This window comes from Halyomorpha halys, unplaced genomic scaffold, assembly GCF_000696795.3.
Source record: "Halyomorpha halys isolate HHAL.00 unplaced genomic scaffold, Hhal_1.1 Scaffold103.1, whole genome shotgun sequence".
Lineage (NCBI taxonomy): Eukaryota > Metazoa > Arthropoda > Insecta > Hemiptera > Pentatomidae > Halyomorpha > Halyomorpha halys.
In genome coordinates this window covers 167,459-180,654 of record NW_027115007.1, presented here as the reverse complement: position 1 = coordinate 180,654, position 13,196 = coordinate 167,459, and the positions used below count along the sequence as shown (strand labels likewise).

The window sequence follows — 13,196 nt, the reverse complement described above, 5'->3', positions numbered from 1 at the left end:
ACCTAAATTTTATAAATGAAATCTAGAGTGTGCGTTAAAAATAATTTAATTGAAAAAAAGAAACGAAATAGTTTGCGTTTTATAGCCTATAGAACATTTTGAAGTTCATTTAATCTACTCTGAATGTCAAACATTTTGGAGGAAGGTATCAAAAGCTTATATAGCTTCTAAGAAACTTAATCTTTATCTATAATTTCTAGATTACAATAAAATAAATTTATTAAATATAAAAATAAATAATTCTATAACAATAATAAATTATCCCATGACCGTTGACTGTGTATGTCTAGACTGTTTACATTATATATATATAAATACTTTTTTTTCTTCTTTTTAGACTGTTTATATTATATATATAAATACTTTTTTTTCTTCTTTTTAGACTGTTTATATTATATATATAAATACTTATTGCCCTTAGTTGTAACAGATTGCATTATTATTCTACAATAAAAAAAAAAGAACTATTCCAGTCAAGGTGCAATCACATAATTAACTTTATTTTATAAATTTGTTAGTTTTAGTAATTAATATAGAATAGCATTCTTCGGCAAATCAAGAATAGGTCAGCGAAATTCGAAATTAGTTTCCGTTCTATGGCGATATCCATACCTGAGGAATTGTACCAGTCGAACAGTTCACTACTTGTCAGTAACAACACTAACCTTGATTAACGCAAATACAGTGGTTCGAAACACGTGTTGGACAAAAGCTTTCAGATTATGCAACAGCTTCTAAATTGAATCAGTGGACTAGACAGCTGATAGTGATGGGAACATCCAAACAAGCGAAAGCGAATATTCTCAAAATAACGTTTCAGCAATTCCAGTTTACTAATATCTCTCTCTGAATTTGTCTTTTTCAACTCTTAAGTTTAGAGATAATAAAGAAATCAAACTAAAAAAGAATTAATAATGGAAATTTTTAACTTTCAGCGGTGACATCGTTGGTGACACTTTCATTTCGATTGATGATTGGTAGTTGATCCTAGCGTTCATAATAATAAAATAAATAGATTTTTAAAGCATACAGAATTTCGATGCTTGTAGAGCATTAATTCTAGGTTTACGGAACCCGTCAATTTCAAACTTCGAAATGAAATATTCAAAAAACCATAGCATTGATTTTAACCTTTTTGCATCGTAAATCATTAATTTAATTCAAAGAATTTATACACACAATTATTTTTTCTAAATTTCCTAAATTTTATGTATTGTGCCTATCTCTAGGAAACCCGACAAATTGTTGCCCTAGCTGATTTCAGCAACTATCCTTAAATTCTTGCTTCGTTCTTAAAATCATTCCTCCAACAGTAACTATAAGAAAAGTCTTTAGCGATGCTTCCAAATTGTTATAGTAAAATTGGAGTTCTATCTATGGGCAGACTCTCCAAATGTTTGTATCATGTCATTTTATCACTAACAGCAAATTTACTTGAATATATTTTTATACAATTGTAAATAACAATAAATAAATTATAATAAAAAAAAATTATCTAGTTACCATTTAACTTATATCTCTGTAAATATAGTCGGAATGTGTTCCCTAACCTCTATTGATTTTGTTTGGAATACCACTGAATGTAATATAACGCAATAAAGAAAATAAAAATTGTTACATAGAATTTTTATCTCGATCGCCCCTCAATAGCCTAAACTAAAGCGGATTGTACTCCCTCAACATCATCTTTTATTTTTTTCGTCAATAAAATCCCTTATATTTATTACGCTATTAAAACAAGATACAATTATTGTAAATAGTGTCTGATTATTGCAAGTATCTACGATAAGGTAATTGAATTTGGGTACAGTATTTTGTTTTTATTTTGACCTATTTCCCTTTTCTATTAATCATGAGTAAATCCAGGAGATATAATATGATATTGAAAAAAAATTATCAACATCAATGAAGATTGTTCTGAGGACACCTCCAAAGATCAACATGCACTAGTCCTGACAGTAACCTATACTGTTAATATTGTTGTTAACATTGCCGTGATAATTAACAAAAAAAAAAAGCTTTTTAGGTATTAATAATCTATTTAAACGTGAAATCTAATATTGTTAAATTTAGACTTAATTTGTATAACTTGATTTTTTTTTAAATGTGTATTTTTGTTTTCCCATCAATTAGTACGCCCGTACACTTAGTGTTAAATCAAACATTTGTTTAAGATATCAGTTAAAATTCCCTTGATTTTTTAAAGACATTTCAGTCCGTGTTTTCTTTCTCTATTTTTAAGGAAGAAAGTTATCTAGGACCGAAAAATCTTTTCGATGACTGCAGTGTGATCATGCTGTGTAAACGGAATCATAAAGAACATGAATTTCTTTCCACTCCGGGAGAGCTATACATTTCAAAAATTTAAAATTATCAGCACTACTGAAAAAAGAATTAAATGTTCTTCCTTTCACCTGCACCACTACAACCCAGGTATGTTCTTAGGTTCAGTATTTTGTAAGAATTCCATCTCTTACTTACAGTTAGGTGTTAACACCTAATTATAGGTGTTAGCAGATGATTTGGGAGAAAAAACTGGCGGTTTGTATGATTTCTGAACAAATCACCTCCTAACACAACCGTTGGTAAAGAAACGGAATTGTATATATTACGAATTTATTCCTATATTCATATACATGTAAAGATATACCGAATGTATGTATACGAGAGGGACTGATGGAAAGCTTGTTGGATATCAAGTAATATATAAGAGAGTACTTTAATATTTATTAATGACATCTATAATCAGTTTCTAGATAAGATCTAAGTCATCTTCAAAACAGGCTAAATCCGGAATAATTAAACATGGTCCTTACATTATTTATTAACAGGAGACAACTCAAAGAGCGCCACGATTACTGAGTAGAAATTAAATATGAATTAGTGTTAGATGGCTTATTTCAAAGAGAATTTTTAAGCTTTGAAGATAGAAGGTATTAAGTATTATTTTTTTAATACTGATTGTGAGATCAAACGAACTAAAGTAGATTAAAATTCCTTCACGCCTACGTTTTAAGTCATTTATCCATCTACTATTCTGAGCATCCGTACATGAATTTGTTTCAAATATCCACCTGGGCCCTGTTTCATAATAAAGTACAAACTAATACTATTAGTCTTGTCGATTTAACTTAATACAATTGCACTGACTTGTACAATAGTAACTTGTACTTTAGTACTTTTTAACTCCTGTAATATCACTAATAGTCCTCCCTATCATGAAAAACAATAAGTATTAGTGTAATTAACACGTTGTTTCTATACGTGTATTTTGGACTAATACCATTAGCTTTCATTAAGAAACAGGGCCCTGGTAGATATTACATTGCTTACATTATCTTTCTTAATTTCAACCCTAACAAAAATATATTGTTATAACGATATCTTTTGAAGTCCAATAATATCTATTTTAAGATTTGAAAAATTAATCGAAACAATAGATTAACTGAAATAGTATATGGTTGATTCTCAAATAACTGGTACCCAATTTAAAAAAAAAAAAAAATAGATAATTTCAAAATGTTCTTAGTTGGTTAGTTCTTACTAAATCCATTTTTAAGCAAAACTTAATCGCAAATTCTACTAATAAAATTTTAATTTGAAATGTATGCACCCATCTCCGTCACTAAAAATATTCTATCACGATGAAGCCATAAACAGCCACGATAATCGTAAAATGAAGTATAGAATTGAACGTGTCACGTGTAATTTGCCGGATTTTGTGGAAGTGGCAACCAACGTTACGTTTGAACTTAGAGGTTGCCACAATATTTCAGAATCCCATAAGTCACTAAAATTATCCATTTCTGTCTTTAGCAAGAGGTCTTCTTTGCCCACGTCAATGATTTTTTTTCTGTCACACTTTAAATATCCTATAGCCTGTTTTATCATATAAAAAATTAATTAAATTAATTTTTGTAAGCTTTCAACTCAAACCTGAAACTGTAAAAACTTTTCATCCCGAGGGATGTATTAAAAGGATAAGATGGATTTTAATGTAAAAAAATTGCACTATGACAGCTGTAGCAATGAAAATTAATGTGCTCAAGACAAGTGGAACAGCAGTAAAAAAAAAAAAAAAATTAAAATCTGTACCACTACAAACCATGAAGGGTCAGAGGTTCAGTACTTTGTAAGGAAGTACTGTAACTAGACCAACGGTTGTGCAAGGAGGTGATTTGATCAGAATCAACCTCGACCGCCAGATTGAAACCCAATTTAAGAGGCTGGGAGGACCCAGGAGGGCTCCATAACCCACAGGGATGACTCAGAGCTATAGTGTAATAGAAAACAATTTTCTGCCTTCCGGGTTCGAACCCGGATACTTGGAGTAAGTAGCATCGTTGAGAGCAGTAAAACATAACATAATTAATTGGTTGATGGGCATAATTACTTCTGGCAGTTATACAACTTTAGAACAACCCTTATGTCAACCAGAAAGAAATGTTTCCCGAGTCTGTACTGAAATAAACATGAATGTATCGTTATCCTTGAAAACATTTTATTTAAGCGGAAATTGAAAATCACCAATATGCAATCTAATTTATATTGGGGTAAATTTATATTATATACATGTGACCTACCAATGCTTGTAGTTAAATATTAAATATTCGTTGGCAAGAGGTGAAATCGAAAGCTTGCAAGAATAGTGGGTCAATGGTGAAGACGGCTGAATCAGAAACGAAATGTGGCATTGTACTTCTATCCTTTTAAACACGTCGCCGTACGGTATGCAACCATAATGAGCTAATAACAAAGATTATTAAATTTAGAGGCATTTGATAGCAATTTCGGGCTACCTTCATTCATTACGATTTGGACTGGACTGTTTCATATTGTTTTCCAAAAATTCTGGATACCTTGTGAAAAAATCAATCCGATGAGAGAACGTACAAACTAACTAACGAGAAAGTCACCAAACATTTTAGCAAATATCAGGAAAACTACTGCATCTACGAAGATAAACATAAAACTACTTTACAGTTCATTAAAGTAGCTTTAATTAAAATGCTAATAGACATCTATACGTCGAATGGTTTGTCAGGTATAGATTTCTCAAAAAAAAATTCACTAACTTCTGGTTTTTAATCGCATTTTTAATGAAATGTTGATTTTTAAACAGCTATATCTCGGGCACTATTGAATGTAAATAGATCTATTAGATATAATATTTTACCAAATTTACTCTACTTTAAATGACGTCCTCTTAGGTTTTCTAGTGTTGTTAGCAAATAATGAAATATTATTTTTTTTTAACGTTTTGTATCAGCCGCCATTTTTTATTCCCCATACCAATACTGAGCAGACTCATCAATTATGACTTGTAATTATGCATAGTTTTCATTAAAGTAATCAAAAATTGGGGTGAAATAACTGCCCTTTTTCTCCTCTGGTGCGCTTGTACTAAATCACTTCCCTCTCCAAGTTAAAATTGTCCCTCGCCTATTTCAGAAAAAAAAAAATGAAAATTAAAACTAAAGAAAAACAGCAATAATAACTTTAAGAATTTAATAAACAATAACCTTTCAAGTCCATTGTTTTTCTTTCCCTTACTGCTAGTGTTATTAATCAAATTGATTTCTTTGAATCAATCTGCTTGAATTAATATATTCTTTATAAAAAATAATATTTCAATTTTTCAGATATTTTTTATATGCTATGCTTAATTATGTTTATTATAAACTAATCTCCATGTAGGCCATCCTCTGCCTGTTGGTCCTGGCGGTGTCGGCAGCAAAACCGAACAAGGATGGGAAGAAGAAGGATAAGAGAAGCTCGTTACTAGGGTACGGAGCCTTCCCCGTGGATCTGGGTCTGCAACCAGCGCCTTATCCAGCACAGCCCATCGTACCACAAGTACCGGCAAGTAGTCAACACCTATGAGTTTATGATTTATGTAAGGTAAGTCAGGGTATTTTTATACCTTTGGAATTCGCATAAAAGGCCTACCATCTATGATGATTTGAAATAAATATTTATTTCATATGAGCCTATGATATGAACCCTGGATATAAACTTACTTCCATTTACCTTTTATGTAATAAACATAAAAATTTTAAATAAATACTTTTTATGTATCATAAGCTATATCTATACGTATTCTTGGACAGTTCATCTATTTTTATTAAAGAGCTTCGATTTATTGATGGGGAATACTCGGAAATGAAAAATTCGGAAAATTTGAAATTGGCTCTAGAACATCATTTGTTGCCCATAGTAATAAAATACATTGTTTTTGTTTTTCATATCTAATAATAATATAAAAACTATTTAATCAATTTCGGACAATACAAATATGCGAAGTTGTAAGCACTTGCACTTTGTTAAATATTTTTCATCTTTTTTAATTAATTCCTTAAATCAGATGCTGATTCTCAAATTCACATATATATATATATAGGTAATTTCGTGTTCTTCCTGTTGTATCCATCGGTAATGTTAATAATCGTTTCCAAATAACGTGTATGATAATCATAGCCTATAATATATTCTCAAACTTAATATTTTATATATATGTTTTTAAAAAAGGTTGATATTTTTTATAATTACTATTATTCTTTGTTGCTAAAAAAGAAGGGGGGAAGAAGAGCTTATTATAATTTTATTAAATAAATTTGAACATTCGGAATTAAGATATTTTCAATTGCTCAAATATTTACTTCAACGTTTTTATATAATTCAAATAAAAATATAACATATAGAAATGTGATACTTTATCTGCGATATTCCACTACCTACTTCAGTCTATATACTTGAAGGTTCGGTTTTATCTCTATATCTAATGGAAATTTTACTAGATTTTTCGCTCAGTTGTTATGTGCTGATGTCAACCTAATTATTAGATTTGTGGGTAAAACCCATTATTTTATTAATTCGTTTATGAACAAGAAATTATAAAATTGTTCTATTTTTTTATGTTACTGTGATAAGTTGACTAATTGTTGAATACAGGTTGTAATTACTCCTGCACATTGTTAGAATGAATATTACATAAAACGTTCTTAAGAAAAATAATACAAAACTTTAAAAATCCAAGCGAAAGCAAAGCATTATTAATAATAACAGAAGAGTTTATAAATAGCACTAAATTTAAATTTAACTGATGTACAATAACAATAATGTGAAATGGAAAGGATATGTTACCAATTTATATAACAAGAAATGATAGTTAAATAATTTTTCCAGTAAAATTGATCAAAGAACTAAATTCTGGTTAGAAAATGTAAAAAAAAAATTCTGATTACCAGGAAATGTAGATCCATTTATATATTTTTTTGTTTTATAATATAATACAACAAAAATAAAAATTATTATACTAGTAATAATAATAAATTTCATAAACTATTTTACGGAGAAAGTGAAATGTGGTTTGAGGAAAATCGCAATGAGGACAACAAATATGTCCAACTTTAAAATTAACATGATAAAAATCATTATTTAAAACCTTAATTCGTACTAAAAATGAAAAATATACAATCAAATACCAAGCTAAATCACTATCAATAACATAAAAAAAATAGTGTAGTGTGCGAATCACAGAACTGTCATGGTATGCCCTAACCATCCCTACTTTGAGTTAAATTTATCACTGTCGATTTCTAAACTTAACTTTTAGCTAATGTTAATTTCACTATGACAATCATTTTCCTTTATATATTTTTATTTCTTGGTTAAGTTAAAAATAAAACTATTACAACGATTTTTTTTTCATGGTGGCTGCTTTACTCAATGAACTGATTCAGAATACTTGTTGCCTTAATCTGTATTTTTAAATTTTGGTAATCAATATAATACATCATAAAGTGACACGATAGGCAAAGCGAATGGACTTAGCATGCAACACTTGATAATTAGTTGAGCTAAAAAAAGACTATACAACCTGTACATAATAAGAAACCTCATGAGTAAAATTATGTATGATTAAGGAGTGAAAGTAAGGCACCTCATACGTGCATGTATAAAAATAGATTATTTATTTTTATTTATCGGGGTTTTACACGATTCTCTCCAACGAGATTTTCTTGAGGCGATGAATATAAATTTTAAAAATACATTATAAACACATATTTGTTCTGGTATTAGTGATAAATGTGGTATTATTCATATTTGTAGTCGTTCTACAAATATTTTATAAAAAAGTTTTTTAAACAAAATTATATCAAAACATATCTACACTTTTTTTGTTGCTATTTGTTCAATGCTATGAATTTCAATTAATATCGTAAAGAGGTGTTGGTGAAAATAAAAAAAAAAATGTCTGAAACGATCTCAACAAAATAATTTTTTTTATATACATTTCATTTTCTTAAGCATTTTGTATCGAAAATAATTGTGCTACAAATGAACTTGCACAGTTCATCTTAAGTTTGATCACTGGAGTACATATTTCTGTAATATTTTTTTTAATATGTTAACCACGAAACAACAAAAAAGTTTTTTTTTTTTTTGCTTTTAATACTACTCTTACATCTCCATGTCCATCTTTAAAATATATTTTTCTTCCAACACATTTAAATAAGTCAACAGTACAATGATAACTTGTTAGTGTTTCCATCAACTGAAAATATAAGCGGAAGAAGATGCGAAATTTTAGCGTAAATTAAAAATCGAATTTGATTTAGAAGAATATTTTTAAATACTCCTTTATACATTGTTTCTTGCATATTTATTCTAAAATTTAAATTTTTAGTTTTGAGAAGTTAAAAAATTGAATTCTAGTATTCAAACAGGAGTTTGAAATTATTCAATACAATTAGCTTCCTTATAACTCTTTAACAATGTACAAAATTTTAGGTTTTTGATTAGAGTGTTTTTTTTTTTTTATATCTGCATAAATGTAGAGAGTATTAAGGAAGTATACTTTGATTGAAAAAAAGTTAGGTAAGCTATCAATTTATTAATGATATGTTTCAATCAATAATATAGATTATTGCAGGATTTGGGTGTTTCATACAAATTGAAAGTTTGTACTTCATACATTTGCGCGTTTTGGGATTATTACTGCACGTTTTTTGGTTGTTACAGCACAAAAAAACACTTACCGGTCATTAGTCGTTAATATTGTAGATCCTATTCATCATTACCTGTGCCCAAATTTCACAAGAACATTAAATCTTAATTTCCATCTTTAGCTCTATTTTATATAATGATAGATTATGCTTATATGAAGGGTTGGTTTATAAGTTTTATCATTATATATTATGTAGCTAATGATATCTAACTAAAATAAACTTTGGTCTAGGTATGTTTTGTATTTGCAAATAATGGTCCAACATTATAACAATAAAGTTTTCATAAAATAATATAATAAAGTTTACTATGAGGTGTAGATACTTGACCGTAGATTAATGATTGGAGAAGTTTGTCGGAGGGTGCGGTCAGCAAAGAACAAAATATTGTTTTGTTTATTTATGTTGTTCTTTGCTGACCGCACCCCTCGACAAACTTCTCCAATCAATAAAGTTTACTGTAAATCCGTAAATAGAATATTTAAGAGATGACATGAATGTTCTGTAAAACATCCCTCAGGTGCAGCCGCTCGTTCCAGTCCACCCTAACGTTGTGCAGAGGCCAGTCCTGGGAGTGCTGCCACCTCCAGCCTTCGTGAAGCCAGTCCATTACCACCCGGTGGCGGTGGAACGCCAAGTACCAGTTGCAGTTCCGCACCCAGTTCCGTACCCAGTACACGTAGTGAGGCAGGTAGCAGTACCAGTGGACCGTCCTTATCCCGTACACGTCCCAGTGGATCGTCCTTACCCTGTACCTGTTCCAGTGGATCGCCCCGTACCCGTTCTCAGAAATGTACCGGTTCCAGTGGACCGCCCTTTTCCTGTCCCAGTAGACCGTCCTGTAGCAGTTCCTGTTTTCAGGAATGTTCCAGTTCCAGTGGACAGACCAGTTCCGGTTCCCGTTCCCCACGCAGTTCCTGTCGATCGACCTGTTCCAGTTCCCTATCCAGTACATCAGCCTGTTGACATCCCGACATTCTTATCAAGGCCAGTTGATAGCCCGGCTGTCCTCTCCAGCAACCCACCTGTATTTCAACAGAACCCACCCGTATTTCAGCAGAACCCACCCGTATTTCACCAGAACCCACCCGTATTTCACCAGAATCCGCCTATATTTCACCAGAACCCGCCTGTATTTCACCAGAACCCACCAGTATTTCAACAGACACCTGTTCTACAACACACTCCTACTGTAATTGCGAACAATTCACCAGCACCTCCTGAACCAGAAGCAGCTCATCCAACCAATGTTGATAACAACAAGGGGTTATCGCCACCTCCTCCGGAGGAAGAACATCATGGCATACCTTCTGAACTTGACGTTCATCGCCCCGTGCATACCTCATTTCATGTACATCGTTTGCTGACCCATGCACACGTTAAACCTATTCATGAAATTAGGGGGTATCCTGTAAAATCTTACTATCGGCTTCGCAACTCGTGGTAGTAAGAAAAGGTAAGTCAACTTTCTTCCATATATAGTAATATACTAAATATTATTTTTTAGCTATTTCATAATATTCAGAGCTTTTGTTTCATTCATTAGTAGGAAAGTATTGTATTCTTGCAGATTATGAAAATAATTTTTATTTTCAGAATCAAAAAATTTCCCTCCCATTTCACGTTTTATACATCAAGGAACAAAATTGGTTCTGTGTTTGTCTAACAATATTCAACTATATTGCCAGGTATTTAACTATGAAACATATTTTGAGGCCATCACACATTTTAATATTGAACAAAAAAAAAATTATAACCTAAAACTGTGAACAGACACTTTCTTAAGTTATAATTTTTTACTTACTTCTGTGCTGTCTAAGAACATGACCCTAAGAAATATTTAGCTTGCCTAATCTAATTAACACATTGACAAAATATATATAAATTGTTGTTTTATACAGGACCTAAAAATGTAACGAAATAACTTAAATGTAAATAAATTAATTAATAATGCCGTTCATTTTATGGTTTTGAACTAAACTTTAAAAAATAATAACAATAAAATTATTTTAATAACAATTAAATTATAATTATCTTTTTATAAAATTTTATTATTATCTGAGTATTTGTACTTAATTTATTAAGTTTTTGACCAATTTATTTGAAAATCTAAAAGTAACAAATCATCAATTATTCATGTAGACTTATTTGATCGTAAATGAAATAAAATAAATTAATCAAATTAATTAGCTGGAATCACGGGAACTGACTATATAGTAGAGCTAGTCCCTCCCCGTTAAAATTACAATGAATCATAAAACGCCAGGAGTATCAATACTCTTTGTAGAATTTACAGTCACGGAAATTCAAAAATAGAATCTTTTGCATTGGAGGAAGGCTATTCAAATTAAAGTGTAGTTAGGATACCCAGAGGAAGTGGAGAGTGGTTATGAATATCTGGGTGTAATAATCACTCTAAAATTGATCTTGGGTACCATTTTGCAGAAAGTCATTCAGGGAAAGTTTGGTTTGAATTCTGCTTGGCTTCCGAAAATGTCACTATATAAGCAAATAAATAATATAAATCATTCTCTTAGGGACTTGTTAGTTCCATGAGCGAAAATTTGAAATAGGAAGGTAGGAATGAATCGAGAATCAATTCTTCTGAAAAAATTTAACTCTCAAATGATTCAGCTAGAAGAATCACAATTCACTCAGTGTTTCTCAACACTACCAGTGTTAGTCAATTCTCTGTTTAGAAAAGTCGAAGAATTGGAAGGTTTTGACATTCGATAGTACTTCTACATATACCTCGTCTACTTACTTACATACCTAGCTATATAACTATACCATATAGGGGTTTATGTAATAGATAATAAAAATTATTATATGTGATCTTAGATACAGTATTTTCAAAAATTACATATCATTGGTAACAATGATCTTTATTGTTTTTTGAAGTATTGAAATAAGAACATCAATGCCACAAAAAAAGTTTTCCAGATTAGAAAAAGTCCCAAGAAAAAAAAAAAGTTAATTAAAAAAAAAAAAATTAAGTTGAATGTTAATTTTCTCTAAACAAACAAATGAATGACATAATTACTGAGTTCTTTATTGTGAGCACCTTAAGCTAATAAATTATTCTAGAGAGGTCTGCTGCCTGAAATATTTTTCTCTTATTTTACTATATACCAAGAAATTGAAAGTATCTTCTATTTTATTGAAATAACATTCTAGGCAGTTATGAATACTCTCATTCATTCATGACTTTACATTTAAATTGTGTGATTCCCCATTACTCTAGAAAATTGACCATGTTCGTACTAGATCAAAATCATCATTTACCTAAATGATGAATGAGCCGCAGTGAAAAAAGTTTGGGAACCAGTTCTCTAATCTACGTTTAACTATAGTCAAAGTTTTGTGCAAATTTGCAACATTTGAAGTATTGAGGTAGATTCAGAGTAATTCATTCCTCAAGTTCTAATCTTCTTTAGTACCAAAAAACTTTCTTTTTTTTTATCACATCTTTTCCTAGGATGTGGGTCAAATAGAATTCCAACATCTCTAGAATTATCAAAATATAATTTTTAAAAAAAATAGGTGTTTGTGTATATAAGAATCTGTTGAGGCATTACAAAATAATTTGGCCTATGAAAACGTACATTAAGATTGATACATTTTTACTTTCATTGCTATAACATCGAATTAGATGGAAAAAAAAAATTGTATGCTGAATTATGGTGTTGCTAACTTATGTAGTTTAAATCTTTTTAGAGGAATCTACAATTAGTTTGTTCAATAGAAAAATCTTTAATTGGTTAAAATTATTGATCACTAATCTTGTTGATTAGTCACTAAACCATTCAATGCCAAAAAATATTTCAAGGACATTATCTTTTAATAAATGGGAGAAAATATAGATTGGAATGTAATTATATTAAATATTTATAGGTTATATGTGATTTTTAAAACAATTTTGATTAAATTAATAAGTTTAAAGTAAGTAATTTTTTATTTTATTTTTCAGGTTTGATTAAAATTCTTCAAATTTCATCTTTGTATCTAAGTCAAATATTTGTTAGTTCTAATAATAGTATGTAAATATGTTATTTGTACAAACTGATTTTCTTTGTATAACATCAAATGTTAAAACACTTCTGTAGATAGTTCCTAAGTATTTAGTTATGTTAGTCACATACTTTTGTACATGTAAAATATTTTTGTAATATAAAAGGTTCTTGTTTA

The 13,196-nt window shown here is 30.0% G+C and overlaps 1 protein-coding gene across 1 annotated transcript in view; it reads left to right on the top strand.

Annotated features, from left to right (window-relative positions):
- Positions 1-13,196, top strand: part of LOC106677553 (uncharacterized) — a 21,581-nt gene extending 8,385 nt beyond the window's left edge. The window contains exons 2-4 of the mRNA XM_014415564.1: positions 5,698-5,862; positions 9,529-10,464; positions 12,979-13,196. Of these exons, the coding sequence (XP_014271050.1) occupies positions 5,698-5,862; positions 9,529-10,455 (1,092 nt within the window). The 3' untranslated portion in view covers positions 10,456-10,464; positions 12,979-13,196. The remainder of the gene's footprint in view (positions 1-5,697; positions 5,863-9,528; positions 10,465-12,978) is intronic.